Source organism: Numenius arquata, chromosome 11 (genome assembly GCF_964106895.1).
Source record: "Numenius arquata chromosome 11, bNumArq3.hap1.1, whole genome shotgun sequence".
Taxonomy (NCBI): Eukaryota; Metazoa; Chordata; class Aves; order Charadriiformes; family Scolopacidae; genus Numenius; species Numenius arquata.
The window spans coordinates 15,988,580-16,010,097 of NC_133586.1; the positions used below are offsets into that span (position 1 = coordinate 15,988,580).

Below are 21,518 nucleotides of genomic sequence, written 5' to 3' on the forward strand. Positions count from 1 at the left end.
CTTAACAATATACTAGGTAGCATTTAACTTTCAGATGAAGGTTAGGTAAGGCAGGGTTTCTCAATGATGACGTTATACACCCATTTGTAGAACTACTGAGTCTGGTGTGAAAAAAGGTAGCTTTGGGTTTAATTCCATCATTGCAGTATCCATTTTATTATTAAACTGTCATTAGCTCATGGTTAAATGGTCACTTTAACTTGGTATAAATATATAATATTTAAATTTAGTTTTTATTTTTTCCTTTTTCAAGAAAAGGGTGCTATGAAATACAGTTCTTAAATCCAAACAGCTACTGAAAAGAACAAATGCTACTTACACAACCATAAAATACATGTAGCTGCCAGCTGTTTTCTAGACAATGAAACTGTAAGTTTGATAAACGCTTATCTGGCATGTGTCAGCACTACCACTGAAAAGTTAGCATTGTGTCTTCCTGCTCGCCACTTCTGCTTACTTCTGCACCTTTTCCTCTTACAGCAAGTTTGCTTATACACCGAATTCAATGATGAATTCATCTGGCTGAAAAATAACCAGCCACATCACTTTCCCACCTCATTCACATTCCCCGTGACCAACAGGTGCTTCCTCTGGCACAAATGGAAAGATCAAGTTTATAAAAGTTCAAACTGGTACCAGAGATACAGCCTAAGAACTGCTGTGGTTGAGCTAGCTTCACATGCTGTTTCCAGCAGGGAACAGCAGTAAATATTAGGACAGCTTTTCCATTGTTTCCTGGCTACAGAAGACAGCCATTTCATCAAAAGCCAACTCAAAACAGAAGATTATCATTTCAGCACTCATAAGCAGCAGCTGTTTAGTGTCTTTATTAAGGTAAGGAGATGCAAGTTGGACAGCTGTATGCCAATAAACCACTACACCTGGTCAAAGCCTTAACTAACCATTTGGTACAAGGCCATTCAAAAAATCAGTTTTAAATTTTCAGAATCTCAAACATGGTGTTGACTGAATGCCTCTAAGTTTCATCACCTGTATTTAATTAAAACAGCACTTTAAGAGTCCATGGGCTAAATCTAAATGGTTTAGGTATTTTCCAAAAGCTTCATTTCCAACCTTAGCACAAAGTTATCAGAGTATTTGATAGAAAGGTTTCAATGTTGTCACTCAGTGACGACATACATCACTTGTAGTTATTCACAATAAACTAGCTCCAACTACAAAAAGGCAATCCTATTTATACAGTTTTTCAAACTGCTGCACACCTTCAAAGCTACTAAACAGACTGTATGAAGTAAAACACAATTCACTTGATCCTTCCTAATTCAGAGTTAAAGAAAAATGAAGTATTTTGTAAGAGAACACTCAGACCGATTAACAGGAATTTGTGGACTAAATTTACAGCCTTCCAACTACCCTCTCTTTGGCAGGAAGCGTTAGATGTGTCACAGGAAACTACCAAAATCCTAAATTATGGACTGGTTTGACCTTATAGTAAGTTTCCATTCAGCCTCTTCAATTAATGATGGATTTGTGCCTCAGAGCATAGGGATTTAGAATCAATTCCACATATAGACACCAACACTCTCCTTCATAAGTAATAGAAGCTGTTATCAAAATCTTTATAAACCTGTTTGTCTAAGGTCTGGTGTGATTAAGAACCATGAAGTTAGAGAGGAAATCTTCTACAGACCTCATTATTGTAGGTATGGTTAACATTTTTATATGATAAGCATTTCCACCTTATTAACACAGATAGAATGCACAGGCTAAGCTAATAGCTCTATTTTACAGAAGAGCATTATAGGATCTTTCCCAAGGACAAGATGAACCTGCTCAAGTGGACCGAGATGTGGACTGCTCCCAAAAAGAATGGCCTCATCCTCCTTCCCTCACCCCTTCAAATCATACTGATTATTCTTTTTGCCAAATAATTTTCAGCTGGATCAGTTCCCAGATCCTACTCCTTGCACAGTTTGAAGACTAGCAGTGCCAGCACAAGGATGATGCTGGGAATGCGCTCAGGCCGGATCCTCTCTGCAGCAGTACAGGCTTTGCTAAGCCTAAATTAAGCATCAGCCTGCAGCTTCAGACTGGCAGCATTAGATTGAAACTAAACTTCACCATCTTGCAATGTTGCTGGAGATTTAATTTAGAAGTTAAGAGGTTTACAATATAAGGAGCCTCTGAAACATTCTACTCTGCAGTCTTGTTTATTAGAACAATTTACTAGCAAAGACTAGAGATTGTCTGTGAAGCTACAGCAGAGGCAGTAGCAATATGACTCTTCTTTAATTAATAAAACTCCCTGGACTAAAAAAACACACCCAAAAATGTGGTTTTAAGGACAGGTCTTCAAATTCAGGTTTTGGATTGCAGTTCTACAGCAGTTACAAACACAACCCTAATGCTAACCTTTTGGGAGCATGCACTGAAATTCAGTCATTACACCACACACCTCCAGTAGCAACACTTCATTCCCTGAAGAAATTACAAGCTGGCACAGAAGCAGAACACGCACTCGTAAAACAGTATTCCAAGCACAGATTGGGAAGACCTGGTTTTACCTTTGCTCTGTCAAACTTCCTATGTTTCTATGTTTGGCGAGCAATTATTTATCAAGTTCTAATTACTTAAATTGTAACTGAAATAATTAGAAAAGCACAGGCATCACATATTCTTAAAATATACAAAGACAGTGGTGCTGCAAGTCAGGGAGTCTTCAGCTGCATTATAAACTCAGAATCAACCACCATTCTGTTCCCAGTATGATTCCATTGTTTGAGTTTCAAAGTGCATTAATAGTTACCACCAGAAGTTTGCATGAGTGATTATAAGCAACAATTTCACACTTAGACTGGACATCAGAGCAAATACTTCACAGAAACTGTAAGTACTGCATTTTAGTGTATTCTAGCTAACACTAGTTTGATGACAGTATTTCACTATTCACATTTCAGTATAATTAAAACACTTATAAGAATAAAATATTTAAAACAGATACCTTTTAAAATATCACTAACCTTCCATGAGCATGAAAATCTAGGCGCAAGAACTGATCTTCATGCGATACTGCTCTTTTGGCACGCTGGTGTTTTTGGTGTAACAAATCCACATCATAAGACAATCCTTCATAATGTCTAATGTACTTATTTAGAGGGTTTCCATACTGGCCTGAAAAGAGAAAAAAGTAAGGGTTAGCATGTCTGAGAAATCATTAAGGTTACAACCAGGTATGGCAGTTCTGTGGTGCAAAACAGTTGGCGATGAGGACCCAACTTCCACATTATATGCATTTTAGTTTTCTCTTTTCTCCCTTTGAGGTTCGTTCTACTCTGGTACCACAGACGGAATGCACACTTGCAGTCAGAGTGCATGAGAATGAGATCATTTCAGTGATTCTGGTTTCAAAGCCAGATTACATATGACCCAAATTATAGCACATTTCTTGATGTACTATACATAAAAGCCAGCAAAGAATTAAAGATATTAAGTGACACAATGTTTCAAAACTCCAAGGGGTAATTGCATGTTTTGATACATAACTTTTATCAGTAGCTAGCATGAAAACATTCACCCTGTTTGAAACAAAGGCCTGCAGTATTCTTCTGTGCACTTTATGCAACAAACATACAATCCATTCTTTTCTCTTCTAACTCCATAGAAGCAACTGTTTCTGAAGAACAAATCAACTATTCATGACAGAAACTAGTTTGTGTATCAAATCACTCAAAGGTAAGCACCACCTCTCACAGCATTATTATGCAAAAAGTCAAGTTTTCTTTTAAGCAGCCTGTGACAGCAATATATTGCCAAATGCATTTGTAGAAGGAATGTTTTAGCACTGTCAACATTTAGTAAAAGTTTCCATACATGTTCTTCCCTCCATGACCCCTTTGATAAAGCATATTCCAAAACTTTAGAAGGTGTTTTGGTGAACTATGTGGTTTTTATTTAAACAAGTTGGCCCTACCTTTTTAGTTCACTGAGATGCAATGTGATGACACAAAGACAAACAGTGCAGTAAATGGATCATTATCATTTTTACTAGCAGTAACACATCACCTTTCACAAAAAGGAAACAAATTCAAGTGACCCAAAACCTGAATTGTCTATTGAAAGCTGTGGTATACAAACACAGTCTTATCTACACTACAAACGTGAAACTAAACCACATAACTTTCAAGTTGCTGGTTTTCCAGTTCCTAGTTGAATCAGTATCTTCAAACATATCCTCACGAAGGGCATAAGACTTGTTTCCATATCATAGGAACTCCATTTATTTCATAGTACTTACTACTCTGTTCTGAAGGTTGGGCAACCACAATCAATGGTATAACATTATGCACCAGTTTCTGCTTCAAGGACGTATAACCTTTTTTTCCTTTTCATTTTCTATTTTGTTACTTTTTTCACTGTATATTGTTCTTACTTAACTGTGTGCATGCAAGTGTTTGCCCCATTGTTCCTGGCTCCCCACCTAGCTTCAAAGCCCTCCTTCCTCAACCTCCTCCTTAAGGAAGGGAACAAATTATTCAGTTTACACTTGATTTTTCATGAACCTGACTTGGGCTATCATATTATTTTTTTTTTGCAGAATAAATATCACAGTGCAGCATTTGAGAAATCAAATAAAGTCAAATCTCCAATTTTCTCCAGAATTCTTAATTCTGCAAGAAAAAAGCGGGATCTCTCATAATCAGTTTAACCTCAGATCAACCTAAAATGTGAGAATTCTCAGAGATTTCATGCAATGTTTTTCTTCAGATATCTATACTGACAAGGTCCAGGCAGGCCCAATGAGACAAGCATATCCCAAAGCTTTGCTTCAGTAGTGTTACATTTTCACAAATAAAAGAATCTGTTATTGTACTAAGAATACAATTTTATAGGCAAAAATACAAATTTTCCTTTTACTGTATATATTGTTGTGAGGTCTTCTTTAAATTATTACCAATTTGTCAGTGCCTCTGTTTCTTTTCAAGGGATTAGAATGTCTGATCACCAATAAGCTCAATGAGCAACACAAAAGATAACTAATTAAATTAATACTTTCAAATGCATCACTTGCATTTAGAAGGAATGTGCACAAGATGATACTGCCATATCTTTTTAAAATTCAAGTAATGATATACTGCAGATAAACCACATTTCCTCACAGTACTATAGGCTTCTGCGAGTGTTGACTCCTCATCATGGACTGCAAATACAGTCCAATAACAAAACTTCACTCTAATTTCATCGCACTCAGTCTCAAAATACAAGTCCAGTCTCACCCAGCTTTCCAGAAGCCTCTTAGATGTCTTAAACATTTAAAAAATGTGTGATTTAAAACAAGTCTACATGAATTCTAACCCAACTAAGACACAAGACAAACGCAAAGTTTCAGCAACCAGCATGAGGAATTTTGAGGATGAAGGATGTTCTCCCTGTCTGACGTTTCTGTAATCACTTCCAACATAATCGCACAAAATTAAGCAGAAACACTTCCTATTGCCCAAGAACTTCTATAACCCAAGCAAGATTAGCCCGAGTCCACCTGTGATATCAAACGGATGCACAATACACATTAGCCTAACTAGAGGTACCTGCTTTCCAATTCCCGGTATATGATATGACCCAAAAGTGTCAACATTAAAGAAAACAAGCTTCAAAATTAACTGATAAAAGCTAAAACTTATTTGAAGTTTTAATTTAAAAATGAACCTAAATCTAGAATATGATACTAATAACTCACTTTAAAAACTTTTATCAAAACTAAGGAGTTAGTACGCTGCAGAACGTATAAACTTCTGTGCTCTACAATCCCAAGGCTATTTAACAAGCCGAATTAACTTCAACTTTTCTGTGGTAGGAGGCTTCTAATAATGCATTCCTTAAACTGCTATATGCCATTTTTTTCTCAGTATTGCAAGGTACTCTTTGAACAGCTTCAGGCACCTAGAAAAAAAGGTTTTAAAGCATGACAACTTACTGACTTTGTACCTCATCCGGGTCTCATGACCATGGGGAAAGCTGAGAAACTGCACTCAACTGAGTCACAAAGAGTAGTTTTTAAGTGCTAACTACTGTGACAAGACAGCAAAAGGCTGTTGACATTAAAAAGCCTCTGCTAAGAAAAAGCAGAGAAGATTTTAAGCAAAACCCCTTTTTCTTAACCAAAATGTATACACTTTCTGTGATAACACAGGGAAACAATGTTATTTCTTTTCCCTTTCTCCAAAACTTAAAAAACTCCTTATGCTTTAAGTACTCTCATACTGAGCACTTAACACAAACACTCTTGCTGCTCTCCTCTTGCCAAACCAAAGCAGCTGCATATCACCTGGAGTGCATGCTATTTCATAGCTTTTCTAGAAAGGGACTTCAGACAGGGTTGAAATCAAGGCTTCAGAATGAACATTTACTTTCACATCCAGAAGCACATACAACCTTAACATTGCTATAACGTTCAAAGTCTACAACTGATAAGCAATCTCCTCCTAATAAAACCAGCTGCGTATCAAAAGTGATTATCTTCTTCACAAAGGTAGCTTAATAAGCAACTCAATTTCGGTAACACAAGAATTTACAGGATCCCAGGGCAAAAGTTTGTTAAACTGGAAAGAAGACATCACTGAGGTGCATGAGGAAGGTACAACTGCTAGCTCCAGTTTTTGTAATTAGAAGATTCTAATCAGAAAGGAAGACATCTATCACAGAATCTGGGAGTAGTGCACCCCAAGACATTGTTACAATATCACCCACACAGGTCTCAGCCTCTGTGATAAACTACTGTTATTTTGTTGTCATTGAAAAACTACTTTTTTTTTTTTTTAATAGAAACTGCAAGACTAAGACCTTTTCAAACAAGGATAAGATCAGGAAGCATGCAATAAGGAACACTGAACCGTGAGCATCTAAATATAGTTTAAGGGAGCATCAACCAGACATCAAAGACAGCACAATGCCTTTTCAGGCAACCTAATGGAATAAGCCAACGTTATACTTCACCTGAACGCTAAGCTAGTGGACAGAAACCCTTTAGGATAGAGATATCCGAGAGTCACAACAGGATGGCTTTTGAACCTGATAGGATAGTCTTCTAACGACCTGCTAAACCAAATGTGGCATTTCCTATGATAAAAACCCTCCAGGAATGAACTTTTATTTTCATGGACTTAGAATACAAGGAAGGACTTTAAACAGAACTAGGCAGAGCGTTTAGGTGACTGACAGTCCCTGTGGAAGATTTTTGCGTACTGAGTGTTTACAGCTCTTCAGCATCCCTAGGGAGTTGTAAAGGAGTGTCTACAGTTGTTGTTCTGAACGGACACAAATCCCACTGGCCAGGCAGGGAGTCTGAGGCTTACATTCTCACCTTCCAACCAAGATTATGCAAAGGGTAAAACACATCACCCGTGGGATTGTAGCTATGAAGCCTCCTGGAGCACCATGAGCAGCTACATACAACAACTGTTTGGTGGTCTATGCTAAATGATTTGCTGTTCGGTTAATTCAGTGAGGTTATTTTCCCATACTACAAAGACTTTCCCTCCCTCCAGACAAAATCTTCCCAGTCTGTGGGAGTGAAACAGTACCTGCAGCAGAGGAAATGAGCTAGGGGACACTTAAGCCAATTGTATATACGTAAGTCCATGGATCATATGGGATGCATCCAAGAATGCCGAGGGAGCTGGCTGATGCCAATTTGTGGTCTGAGGCTTTCTATCACCTTTCTGAAAGGCTATGGTGATGGAGGGGGGAACCTGACAACTGGAAGACAAAAGTCTTCCCCATCTTCAAGGAGGAGGGCCTGGAGATCTACAGGCTGGTCAGACTAACCTCAGCATCTGGGAAGATCATGGAGGAAATCCTTACAGAAGCTAGCTTCATGCACATCAAGAAGACTGTTAATAAACAGCACCAAAAGTTTACCAAAGTAAACATAAACATCTATTAAGTTTACATATAATGTGGTAAAAGATGACAACATTTAACTTCCCATAAGAGGATAAATCAAGCACACGCTGTTCTAAAAGGTAAAGTTTATATTAAACCGCTCAGATTAAGACTTGCATGACAAAGGCAAATAGTTCAAATGTAACTCAAGTTTGTTAGTGGAACAAAAGCACAGAATACAACTTGATAGACTACCAGAAATTGTTCAGCAGCTGGGCTAACTTAGCAGACAACTCTTTTTACTGCAAGCATCATCACTGATTTGCAGATTTGAAATGCCAGTATATGATAAACATCCTTAAGAGAATTATTATTATTATAATTAAAATTAAGATAATCAAATCAAGTTGTACTTTTTCAAGCTGTTTTCAACGCAGAGTTTATTTCTCTTTAAAAATGTTCCCTTTACTTGGGACACTAAAGAGTGTACCCAGCATTCAGATTTTGCACTGCTGTGCATAAGTATATTGGAAGCCAGTAATCCTACCATATACCTCCCAACTTGAATTTCACCGAAGGCTTTATTCAGACCGTAGTTTCATAACTGCCAGCAGAATGGTAGGTCCCACTGCCCGTTTTCATCCACTTCATTTCTATTCTTCCCTTGTGCTGGCACTAAAACTGATCCAGCTGAAAAATGTACTTTCTCTTCTGGTCAGGTTAGTTATTGGTGAAAGAAAAATGTGTAGCAAAAAAGTCAGGATCATTTCCCTTCATTGAAAACTCACATTTAGGGCATAGTTACACAGTACGGCACCACCAGCGTAAGCAGTACACAGATGTCTGCTTCTTGGTTTGTTGTGCTTTTTTTTTACCTTCTTCCTCCTGCAAGTCCTAGCTCTTCCTCCCCACTGGGCTTGGGTCTGCACAATACACCAGTACAAGTTATATGTCTGGCAGGAAATGATTAATTTCTTTTGTTTAAATTAGCGGGTTGAGTTGGCTCCTTGTGCCATCAAACACAGGCAGCTGTGAAGCAGGAGAGGTGGGAACGCATAGCCAGGGCAGGGCCACCAGACAGCAGTAACTCATTACAGTGGCCCTGCCATACTGAATCTTTAGATCTTTTAAAAGCAAAAAAACTGCAGTGTTAGGCTTTTGTGCAATAGTATTTCAAAGTTACTACCTAAACACCTGATTTTATTTAATTACCATGGGCATTTCTAAAACAACCACCTGAGAGCTGTCTTTACCAGACACTGTCTCATCCAGCCATATAAAACTCAATTTTTTTTTTTTTTATTTTAAACCCCAGATAAATGCAGGAGGCTGACTGCAATGTTAATGAAGGCTAGTATTCTCAATTTATAGCAAAGATGAAAACTAAATCACTCAGATGCCGATAGCTCATAACTGCCTTCCCACAACTCCCCCATGTGTCCGGAAAAAAACAGAATTTCTCCCATGCTCACTGGGAAATAGGTAGCTCAATATCCAGCAGCACAAGACACTAAGATAAAACTTGGAAGTCCTAGGAACATAGAAGAGTGTGTTGTACCAGTGAAAACAAACAATTTATCATAGATTTGCTCTGATGTACAGCATCTTATCAGCCTAAGCACAGCGTGATCACAATTGTTAAATCCAAGCTTTTTGGGAGTCTCATTAGTTCTCTTTTCCATGTTTTCTATTCCTCTTTCCCCCTTTTTTTATTTTAAATGACCCTCGGGTAGAATGACAGGTTCTATCAGTTATTTCCATTCCTCATAGAACATCATTATGTATGGATAATTAAGTAATGGTTAATATACCTGCATGCATCCTCATCACATGCAACAAAGGATGCTACTAAAAGTTGCAAATAGTATTGCCCAAACTAAGTACCACTTTACACATGTCAAAATCATTAACAACACCAGTCAGCGAATAGATCCCTTAAGCCAAGAAGTTCCAAGAGTACTGTGGAAAAATGCTGAGATTCATGTTGTTTTTTTTTTTAAAAAAAAGAATTCTTGAAATTCAAAGCACATATCTTACCTTATATCTTACTTGAGATAAATTCTACCTTTCCCTAATTACAAAAAAAAAAAAAAAAAAAAAAAGTGTGGCTGTTCCCTCTCACACTATTGAAACTATACTCAAACTGACCTACTGGACCACTTGTTTTATGGTGGTCATATTTACTCAGTGGCAGCAAAGAAAGAAAAACTTCTAGAGAGCCCTAAAAGTGATAAAGTGATCTAATATCAAAACCTGACCAAGCACGTGTTTCAGAGCCTGTTAGACCATATTGCTGATAATGCACCTGTTTTAACCATAATCCATCCGAATAGTTACAATGCAGCATAGCACAGACATTGCAGTACACTTCATTAGTGCAGCAACACTAGTGATTGCTTTTGATTGCATTCCTTCTACATAATTTTAAGAATAATACATACTACACAAAATAAAGTAATTTTTTCAAAAACAGACTTCACCAATCTTTCTCCTCAAATAAACCAGGCAAGTTATGCTGTACCTTAATGTTTTAAGACATCAATTTTGTGATTCATACTTCACTGTGAACTGAAGTTACAATTCATTCTGTTAATCTATTATATACCTTTATATCTAAAGTATCTGAAGACTATTACAATAGAGTATAAATACAGTAGACAGGCACAAAGCCTTGTGTAATTCTGAAAAAAGGGTTCAAACTCAGGTATCCTATAAAAATATTCCAAACTTAGACTCAACATACAGAAGGAGCACTTTTTTAAAGTGCAGATTAATGGAATTTTCAAAATTATTAACATTTAATACTTATTTGGTTCAAAATGAGACAACTTTACAGGTGAGCATAACTTAGCTTCAAGATTTGTATAAAACTAACGAGCACAAGATGCACTGTATACCAATGAAACATGGGGAAACTGTTGGGGTTTTTTTTTTCCATTGTTTCCAGTTTGCACTGCTCTCACAGTAACATCCTTAAGAATCATGAACTTGCCCTTTTTCACACAAATATTAATGCCTGCCTAGAAGAAAAGCATGCAAATGAAGAACTCCATTTTTCTGTAAATAAAACCATTTACAGTACCTAAGGAACTCTAGAAATATGAACGCAATTGCAATAGAAAATTCTACTATTAAAAAGTAATTTTAATTCAACACGGAGTTAGGAGAAATCTTTCATAATTACATTGAGATTTTTACCAGAAAAGTTTCAGAGGATATTCTGGAGATGTGTAGCCACCATCATTTCTAGATTTCTATCCAGCATAATAAAGCTTTCTTTAAAGATTAACCTGTATTGCTAAACACTAAAAGATATGTGTTTCTGTTACCTGCCAGAGAGGTGTGCTTCCTAGTGCCAGGAATGTTGAAGGTGCCCATTCTTCTCTCAAAGAAAAAAAATGAACTTCTAAAATAAAATACACTTCATGAACTTGCTTCTATACATCCAGAGGACTATAATTTACATGCTTACTGTGACTTTAAGGCATATTTGCCTGCCTAGAACTAAACAGTGGGAACAACCCCCAAAACTGGTTAATGAATCGCTTTGAATTAATTCCATGCCAGCGTCGTTTAGTTCAGAAAACAAAGAGGCCTTGAAAAGTATGCCAATAATTAAGTCTGAAATATCTTGATGGTTTACAAGAATTTATGAGGGAAAAGCCACCAGCAAAGTCTTTTGGGTATACCACTCTTAATTGTATAAATAACGGGATGACTTCTGACTGTGCAAATCAGCTTGCTTTTTGCCTCAGAGCTTCGCCTCCAGTACAACCCGCTGAAGTTTTCCAGACTTTGATGTTACTTTTTGAGAAAACGCCAAAGCCCAGGATTTAGGGCTAGATTCTTTGTTACTGGTGCACACAGATGCAGAGCTCAGATAAAGAGAAGAGGTGCCCACGGAAGCAGAGGAAGCCAACCCTTATCAGCTGCTCCACCCATCCTTCTCTACTAACACCCCCAGAAGCCCACCTTTTTCAGTGTCTGCTCTTGTAAAAATTTGAAACTATTTCCCTACCGTGCCTTGACCGGTTAACCACCACCAGACGGAGTCGAGGAACTGCCCGAGCAGTTTCCCAAGGCTGGAAACCCGCTCCAAACGGGAGGAGATGTGCCCCCGTCACGCGTCCCCCGTAAACACAACCGTGTTTTTCTCTGCCCTGGCCGAGAGGGGAGACCCTCCCCGAAGCCGCGGCCACGCTTCGGGAAAATCCCGGGCTCGCTTTGTATTTCCTGAAGCTGAACTTTCTGCCTGCCCGCGTTTCCTGGTTCCGGGAAGCGGCCTCAGGGAAAGGGAGACTGGGGGACCCTCTGCCGCCTCGGCTCCCCAGGAGAGGAAGGGAACCGGGAAGCGATTACGGGAACGGCTGTAAGGAAAGCCCCAAGAGAGCGAAGCGGAGCCAGGCAGGGGAAGACGCAGCTGAGCGCTATAGGGAAGAAAGGAGAAGGGCTGACTCGGTCCTCAGCGGGGAAAAGTCCCGGGAAAGGGGCGGGGGCGCCGGGCCAGCGCCGGGCGGCGGAGGCAGCGGGTCCAGGCAGGACGGTACGGTCCGGTCTGTGCCCGGGGAGCAGGCAACGGAAAAGAGAGCCCCGGCCGGCGGCCCAGCCGCGGCCTGCCGCCGGGGCGCTGAGGCGCGGCGCCCCGGGGAGCGGGGCCCGCCGCCCCCAGCCCAGCTCCACACCGCGGCGGAGAGGGAAGAGAGAGGGAGAGAGGCCGGCAGCCCCGAGGCAGGGCCGCAGGCCGGGGCCCGGCCGCTCCTCACCTCCGGCACCCGCCGCACAGGAGCACAGCAGGATTATCGTCCCCGCCAGATCCATCTTCACCGGGCCCAGGCCCCGCCGCCGCCTACCCACAGCACATCCGCCCCGGTCGGCGCCGGGATGGGGAGGGGCGAGCTCCGCGCCTCCCTCCGCTTTGTCCCCCGCCGCTCCTGGAGGACCGCTCTATACCGCGCTACGGCTCAGCTGGGATCGGCGGCCCGGCCCCAGCGGCGGCGCCCCCCGCCTGGCAGCGCTCCGCTCCGCTCCCCGCGCCGCCACTTCCTCCGGCCGCCCGCCCCCGTCCGCGCGCGCGACGCCACCAGCGGGGCGGGGCGGCCGGCGCGTTCTGGGCGAGCCCCGCGGCCCCGCCCCGCGCGCGAGGGGCGGAGCCGGACGGAAGAGCGTCGGGGACCAACGCCCGGCGGCTGCCGCCCTGGGAGCCCAGAGGGCGGGGCCTGTTCGGCGGCGGAGCCTGCTCGGGGCGGGGCCTGGCCGGTCGGTGCCGGCGTAATGGCGGTGTGCCGGCGGCAGAGCCGGGCAGGCCTCGGCGTCTCAGCTGAACGGGGATTTCTTAATTTTCAGTCCGCTTCGGCGACCTTCACGATTCAAGCGTAAAGGGAAACCCTCCGGTGAAGATGAAAACGTGAGCCGCTCAGACAAAACGTTTCATTTCTTGTTTGCCGACAGGCTTATCCTTACACTCAGCTACGCTAGCTCAGAGATTTAGCTGTTACGTTAGGGGTTGTGACGAGTTTCTCGGTTTACTGTCACCCCCTCCCCTCTCTATTTGTGCTTTTCCATCCCTATGGCCCTTTCAGAATAGAAACAGCCTCCCCCCTCCCACCCCCCGCCCCGCTCAGGCGGTTACAGCCGGGGGCAGCTGTTACACACGCACTTAGAGCGGAATGGCAGGGGCCGTCCGCCAGATGCGGCGGCCGAAGCCGATGCGACCGCGGGGGAAGAGCTCAGACAAGAGAGCAGCGGAGCGCGGAACGTAAATCCTTGTGTTCCCTAAGCCGTATGCGAGATTCGTGACGAAAAGCTGAAGGTTTCTATAGACAGAGCAGGGTCGTTACGATGCCTAAAGAAGAGAGTTAAAAGTTTATCAGGAAGTTTTGTTTGGGACGTGGCTGAAGCACCGAGGAAGGTAACTAACCTCGAGCAGGGTGTGAAGGAAAACAACGTGTCTTGTGTGCTATTGTGCGGTTACTTAGGCGTAAGATAGAAAAAGTGTAACTTCTGGACCCAATTCCAACCAGGCGTGTATCCTGAACGACCCTTGGGTAATTATAACGCTAGAATACACACCTCTTTGTGAATAATGAGCACGCTAATCAGGTAATGTCCCCAAATGTTTTAAACATGAGCTTAGATGCACGTGGATAGTTCGGAGCGGTGAATGAATCGTTGTTGTCCAATCAGCTGCATTTTATCGTTATAAACATCGTGCGGTGGGAAACGCCTGGCACCCAATTCCGCACAACTGAAGTAAAAACAGGTCTCTGGGCGCGGTGTGTTGATTGGCTCTCGCGCGCCGGGTGGAGAAGGTCCCTCACTGAGGGACAACAGTTCGGGTGCGGCCCGAGTTGCGCAAATCACCCGCCACGCGCACCACAACCGGGTTTTTGTAACGCAGATACTGAACAAAAAGCACCGAAGACCTCTCGGACAGAGGAACCGGCCCCGCCCCGCGCCCCCCTCAGCGCTGAGGCGGCGGGGGCGGGGCGCTGCACACACACCGACACACACCCACACCCCCCCCGCCCTTCCCGCGCAGGCGCGGCCTCGCCCCCGCTAGCCAAACAAGCGGGGCGGGGCCATCCGCTCTGCTCCCCCCACCCCCGGGCCACCGGGGCGGGGAGGGGGGCAGTGCGCACCCCTGGTACCGGCGCCGCTCCCCCGGGGCGGGACGCGGGCACTACCCTGCCCCGCCCCGCCTCCAGCCGCCCCTTCCGGGTGGCGCCAGAGTCCGTGTCCCTCCCTCCCTGCCCCGCGTCCCTCACCCGTTCCAACCTCCGCTGCTGTTCCCCGGGCTCCGGCCCCGCCCTCGGGGCGCTCCCCACCCCCCCGCCCCGGGCCCCGCCGTGACCTGCGGCCGCTTCCCCCTCCCGCCCACACGTCCCCGGCGGGGCGGAGCCGTCGCTGCTGTTATGGCGTCTCGGGCGCTGTTGGCGAAGGATCAGCCGTTGCGGTGCTACTAGAGAAGGAAGGAGCTGGGCTGGGTGGTGGGCCGGGCATGGAGAGCCTGGCGCAGCCCCCGCCGCCTCCGGGCTCGCTGAAGAGGGGCGGCGGGGGCGCCGCCAGCCAGCTCCTCCTGGAAGAGGCGGCGGGTGAGGGCGGCTGCAGGGACGGGCCCGCAGCGGCTGAGGAGGGTGGCGGACAGTGCAGCCCTTCCCTTCAGCCGGCCCCTGCTCCTGCCGCGGCCCCTCGGCCGGTGTCTCCCTGCCGGGCTGCGGAGAGCGGCGAGGAGAGCCCCGAAGCGGCGGCCGCCTCAGAGAGCGGTGCGGCGGGGGCCGGCTCCGGGAGCAGTGGGGCTCCCAGCCCCCCGGGGGAGGAGTCCCGCAGCCTGGACTCGCTGGAGTCCTTCTCCAACCTGCACTCCTGCTGCCCCAGCAGCTCCGAGCTCAACAGCGACGCGGAGGAGGCGGTGGTTGTGGCGGCAGCGGGCCCAGTCCCGCAGCCCGAAGGGGACAGGCCGGCGGCGGGCTCTCAACTCCTCTCCGCCTCCAAGGAGCGCTTCCCGGGCCAGTCGGTCTATCACATCAAGTGGGTCCGCTGGAAGGAGGAGAACACGCCGGTCATCACCCAGAACGAGAACGGGCCCTGCCCGTTGCTGGCCATCATGAACGTGCTGCTCCTGGCTTGGAAGGTACGGCGGGGCGCGGCGGGCCGCCGTCATGGCGGGGAGCGGCGGTGGGGCTGGCCGGGCCTTCCCCGGGCCCTCCGGCTGGCACCCCTGATGCACCGCTGGAAGGTGGTGCTCCTTAAGGCTTATTTCTGCTGTTAAGCGCTTATCTCGCACAGAGAACTCGGAAAATAAGTGACGGCTTGCAGTCTGTTGCCGGTACACTACTTAGGTGCTGCTGGCATATATAGGCTTGCCTTAAAATAGGAATCAACATCTGGATGATGCTTCGCTAAACTGAGGAATGTATGGTCTGCAGATGTGTGCAGGTTTCTAGTAAGTAAACGTTGCTATTTATAGCGCTGGAAACACAGGCAGTATTTTGGGAAAATAGGTTAGTTTTGTGTAATGAAGCGTAGGCAGAATTGTATAAAATACAGATTTGTACAAGTAGCTGCCTGAATAACAGATATGTTTGTACAGTTATGTAGTGTGGGTTGTATTTACCAAGTAAATCAGATTGTGATCAAGTACAGCTTTGAGACGTGGAAGTTACGAAGTTAGCAAGAAGAAACAGCCCTCAAGTTGTGCCAGGAGAGGTTTAGGATGAATCTTGGGAAAAATTTCTTCACAGAAGGGGCTATCAAACAGTGGAACAGGATGCCTGGGGAGATGGTGGAATCACCATCCATGGAGGTATTTTAAAGACTGGTAGACCTGGTGCTGAGGGACATGGTTTAGCAGTGGTTTGGGCAGTGTTAGGTTAATGGTTGGACTCTTCTTAAAGGTCCCTTCTAACATAGATGTTTCTATGATTCTATGACTTTTATATTTGAATAGCCATCATGGATATAGACTTCCTGTAGTCTTAAAGTAATTCTTTTTAACATTTAAGTGGTTAAAATGTAAGGCATAATGTAACTATTAACATCTATACGGGAAAGAAATATCTGTTGGAGAAGAGCTATGAGGCCGCGTGCATTGCGAAGCAAAGAGGAGGGGGGACTTCTCAAGAAATGCTGGCAATTCAACCCCCAGAGGTTGGTGAGCTGATAGAAAGGAGTCGTAGAACAGGAAAGTTTTGTGGGAATAGCTTCTACATTGTAGTACCAAGGAAAAGAAATTTGGTATTGGAGGAGTAGAAGGTTGTTTACGGATGTAACAGGTGACATAGGAAAAGGTCAAAATGGAAATAATAGTATAAGAATAAATTTGTTTAGGGGAAGGTAACTTTCCAGAAGATTAATGATTTTGTTTGAGTTACAGTTTCTGCATGTTTTCCTTAGCAGAATGGCTCGTACATCAGGAGGAAGGCTGTGGGTACAGTGATGTAGATATTTAGCCATTGGTGAAAGCAGTACAGGGAAGTTGTGTGTGACTTTAAGGTATTGCCTTCTGTAGGTTCTGCCATCCTCAAGAGGATGTGAAGGTTGTCTTCAACTTCAGTATTTAATACTTACTTTCTGTGCTCCCTCTAACACCTGGGGGTGAGTTGAGGGCCTTGGAGAACTTACTGTTGCTTGTCATTCTGTGTAGTGGTGTTTTAAAATAAATGGCTGGTTACAGAATTTCCCTTTTTAACCTTTCATTTAATAAAAACATATAAATGGGACAGCACTGTTCTTGCTGTTTGCATTTAAGTTTTTGGAAGTCCTGTTCCTTAGCATTCTTCCTTCTCCTCCTTAAATATGATTGCTTTCTTCTGTTGTCCTGTATCCAGAATTTTAACTGACATTCTGCTTTGATCAAATATGACATTAGTGAGAATTAAGGTGATACCGATTTCATAAATAGGTGAAAATCAAAACACCTCTTGGGAGTGCCCTGCTGTTTCTTATCGCTAGGATTACAGGAAGGATTTTCTATAATCCTGTCTGTTTATGTAAAACCTCAGCAGAATTTACATGAGTTGCAGACAGGCAGCTAAATTAGTGAAACTGCTATCACATGACTTATTATTTATAGACTGGAGGGTTTTCCTCTTGGTTGTATATTGCCTCTGCTTGTAATTGGTTTTCCTAATTAGTTGCTCTCCAAATTAGCCTTTCTTTTCCCCAGTTTATAGTCAAGAGCCATGTTGGCATTTTTTGGAGTGGCAAGCTTACTGGCAGCTCATCTGTACATAGCTGACAGTAGCTAGCTACATACCGAGGCTGAGGGTGGACAGCTACATTCTTCTTGCTTCTTCTCAACCAAAATGAATGCTAGATTGTGTCAGGTAATCATAATTTGGGAACAAGGAAGCAGACTAAGAGATGAAGCCAGGTGAAAGCAGAGCGAGGATACCATAGTAAATGTTAGGTGAAAAGAAGCTATGTGGCATGGAAAATAAAATGGAGTAAGAAGGAGATGAGGGTGGGAAATAAAACCACAACAGAGAATAAAAGGTAAACAGTTACGTTTTGGGCTCTTTTCCCTGTATCTGCCACCAACTTTCCTTCTCAGAACTCTATTCTGACAAGGTTGAGAGTTTGGTCATCCTGTAGGTAGATGTGGTCTCAAATAACTTCAGATAATACATGCAAGTGTTCAAAGTTGAGAAATCACGGAATCACGTACTTGGAATGGTCCTTGGAATACTAGTTTTCATGTTTTCACAAACAATTCCCTTTGCGTGACGAGTTGCATGCTTTCGTTATTCCAGAATGAGAGTGATAACCTTGAGATCGGATACTACGTGTCAGCTGGGCTTGTGCAGCTGTGAAAGTTAATTCACATAATTGTTTGTGACAAGTGCACACAATCAATTTGCTTAGAACCAAAATCTTTATTTACTGCTTAGTACTAAGTGGGAAGCCTTTAAAGGGTATGTAGGCTCTAATCACAGAAACGTTTATGCCTAAAATCCTTTTCAGGTACTTCAGCTGCTGAAAATGAAAGCTTCTAACCCCCACACTAGAGTATTGTTTTAAATATACTACAGTTTTGTGACCTTCTGTTTGTGTGTCCCAGTCCTCCTCATTCAAAACAGTTTTTTTGAGAGAGCACTCGCTGAGTAAAGAGAGACTACAGGTAGTTTGTTAATTTGCTTAAGGGATTGCAATAACAAGAAGACTTAAGATGTACTGTACCTTAGGTAAGTTTGCCATATACTTCTTTCTAAAGGTTATGAAGATCTTGCTATGTTAATGAATAAGATTCTTCTTTGTTCTGAGTAATTATTAAATTTTTATTATGCCTTTTGGAGGTATTTCTGATAGTAGAATTAAGATCTTTAGGGATACAGGCATATAGACTGCTAAAGAATTGGTTCTTATAGGGTGCTGCATCTGTATGTTCTCATTTGCGTGATATTGGTTTGGCAACGCTTGGGTTTTTGGAAATTCTGAAATAGTAACCCATTGGGACTGTTCAGATTCCTTCTTGATAGTACAAGGTTTTGCAACTCAACCTGCGATAAAACTGCTACCTCTCTTCTATCCACTACTTTCAAAGGAGCCTGGACACACAACTTTGAGGTGGCAGATTGTAGAAGCTGTACTTTTAAATGTTACAGTTATGGAATGGCTTTTCTTTGGAAGTGTTTTTGCAGACTGCCTGTGTAAGCTTAACTTGCTGTTTAGCCTTTAGGAGATAGAGCTGAGGAGTTCTGCTTACAGAAGTGTTACAGAAATGCTCCTCTAAGTACAAAGAAAACAAAAGCCATGTGGTACCAACTCAAAAAAGTAACTTGTCCGAAACAGCATGGTAACTGTTCAGGCTTCTGTGATGGAAATGAAAGCAGAGGTCAGTGTTGAAACAAACATTTTTAAAGGTATGTATAAGTGTGGGTTGTCTCTTCTGATGTAGTGTAGGGCCCTGTCTTTCTGCTCCTTTAGATTTGAAGACTGCTCGGTCTGTCCTCAGACCTGTGGTACTCAGACCCTATGTAGTTAAGCTTAGCAATGCAAAGCTTGCTTTTCCGAGTACTCTTTGTGGTCTTTGTTAGGTGCAGTTCATGCACCACTTTCTGATAGCTTCTGTCATTGCATTAAACTGTAATTCTGTGTGGGTGTAGCCCTTCTCAGGCTGTACTCCGTGGCTAATCATCAGATGCTAAAAGCTCGGTAAGGGTGCCATGTAATTCTGCTCCATGTTTCTTTGGTAGGATGCAATGTCATGTAGCTTAAGAACTCTGTGAACCTTTGTGTATTACATCAAAATTATGTATCTGAAATGTCCAGGGAACAGAGAAACAAACTGTTTTGGACCATAAAATAAGCCGAAGGGAAAATAATGTAATGCAAATATAAATAATATTAATCTTGTCTTGAGAAGTGAGTGCATACAGAATATCTTGTCCTTATGACTTTTTATGTAGGAGAATAATTCCAGTAGCATATTGGACGGAATCCTTAAAAGTTTTTTCTATCACAGTCCTCTCAACGAATGGAAGGTTTTGGGAGCTGTGTTCCCTATATGCCTAGTTCCACTAAAATTTTGGTAACTTTCAGAACTGTGTGAATTACCTGTTTAGGCAATTGTAACAATTATGTAAGTAAATGTTATGTAACAGTTGATGCTTAGATGTATCCAAACAGAGGTGCAGAAGAAAGAAGAGGTGAAGTAAAAAATTTTTAGTTAGAAATTTTTAGTTTTAGATTCTTGTAAAAATGGCCTCTTTTCAGTGGAGCCAAGTACAGCATGCTCCCGCTGACATCCATGTGATTTGCCGGAGTCTGCAGTGCAGTGCCTGGTCTAAGGTCTGGCACCGGCCCTTCACACATGATCTACTCTTTCGTGTTACTGACCTAAACCTCCTTATGGCCAGAATTTGCACAGATTGCTCAGACCAACTCACTCAGCCTCCAAAGGCGAGTTGCTGGTGAGCTTCCAATGGATGCTCAGCAGAGGCCTTGGCAGCCTTCCTCCCCGTGTCTGCAGGATGAGCTGAGCTTACCCATCTGTGGGTTTTCCAGTAGGAAGCCTGCTCTGAGGGGCTGGAGGAGCTCTGGTTGGGGGCAAGATGGTAAGGTTATGGGGTGGCAGCATGTACTACCAGGCTATGATGTGGTAAGTTTGTGAAGCTGTTCCTGCAAGGCAAGAGGTATGTATTTGCAGGAATTGTTTACTGATTTTTCTCAAGGCAGCTTGAAACTGCCCTTACCTCTTCTGGAACACTGAATTCAGGGGACTCGCATGTTTTAGATAAATGTGTTCTGAGACTATAAATAATAGCCCATTAGAAATTTGTTTAATTCCTTTCTATATGCATAGCATTTTTGGATGTTTTAGCTTCTGTGCAGGACTATATAACTTAATTGGGTTTTTTTAAGGCCTTCTGAAGTATGGGAGAATACAGTGGAAAATATTTAAAATTAATATCGCGTAGTTTTCCAGTTTGTACTCAAATGCATGGAAACTGTGTGGGTTGTACTAGACAAACTGTTCAGTATGAGCATTTGTTTACCCATCTTGTTTTTAGCACAAAGGTGGCTGTAATGTATCTCATGTTGTAGTTGGGTGAGAAAGATTTAGTTTCCCACTCCTGAATGTGGGAAATATAAAAGTAGCTAGAGATAGGAAGAGAGATTGGGGTGGAAGACCAGGAAACTGCAATAGAGGGGGACAGGAAATGGGTGGGAGTTGAGGAAACACGTTTTTCCTAAAATATAAAACTAATGTAAAAATCTAGCAACTAAGCATTGAAACCTACTGAGAAGACTTGTCCCTCAAAATAACAGATTGTTATGGATAACAACAGCTTTCACTACTATTGTGTACATTGTTTTCTTCTGTTGATTTATGTGGAGAATGACTGTGGTTCTATATGATTTTTCTCTCTCAAGTTTTAAGGTGTTTTCCTTTCCCGTTTCCTCTTTGTTGTACATTTCCTGTAGCTTAAGTGCTCGCAACTCGCAATTAAGCTCTGACCAGTTAAGAAATGTCATGTTCTCTCTATACCCTTAAGTCAGCTCTGTTCAGAAATACTTATGACTATGTTGGAACCCCATTAGGCTGGTTTAAAGGTGCGGTCAAGGTCCCTCAAAACATGCCAGGCTTAAAATTATGCCATTAAGTAATCCATTAAGTTTGTTTACCATTTAATTTAGCAGTCAACTTTGAGATTCAGCTTGTTAAAATGTCCTACTGT

General features: G+C 43.2%; 2 protein-coding genes across 4 annotated transcripts in view; one reads left to right on the forward strand and one right to left on the reverse strand.

Annotated features, from left to right (window-relative positions):
- ADAM10 (ADAM metallopeptidase domain 10) overlaps positions 1-12,897 on the reverse strand; it is a 49,330-nt gene extending 36,433 nt beyond the window's left edge. For 2 of the 3 annotated variants that reach the window (XM_074155681.1, XM_074155680.1), the window contains exons 1-2: positions 12,603-12,886; positions 2,982-3,132 (exon numbers count right to left, since the gene is read on the reverse strand). In XM_074155681.1, the coding sequence (XP_074011782.1) occupies positions 2,982-3,132; positions 12,603-12,657 (206 nt within the window). In that variant the 5' untranslated portion in view covers positions 12,658-12,886. Of the gene's footprint in view, positions 1-2,981; positions 3,133-12,602 lie in introns of all 3 variants that reach the window. The other variant, XM_074155679.1, reaches the window with a different exon arrangement.
- Positions 12,898-14,675: 1,778 nt separating this feature from the next.
- Positions 14,676-21,518, forward strand: part of MINDY2 (MINDY lysine 48 deubiquitinase 2) — a 33,119-nt gene continuing 26,276 nt past the window's right edge. Inside the window, exon 1 of the mRNA XM_074155534.1 lies at positions 14,676-15,469. Coding sequence (XP_074011635.1) covers positions 14,837-15,469 — 633 coding nt within the window. The 5' untranslated portion in view covers positions 14,676-14,836. The remainder of the gene's footprint in view (positions 15,470-21,518) is intronic.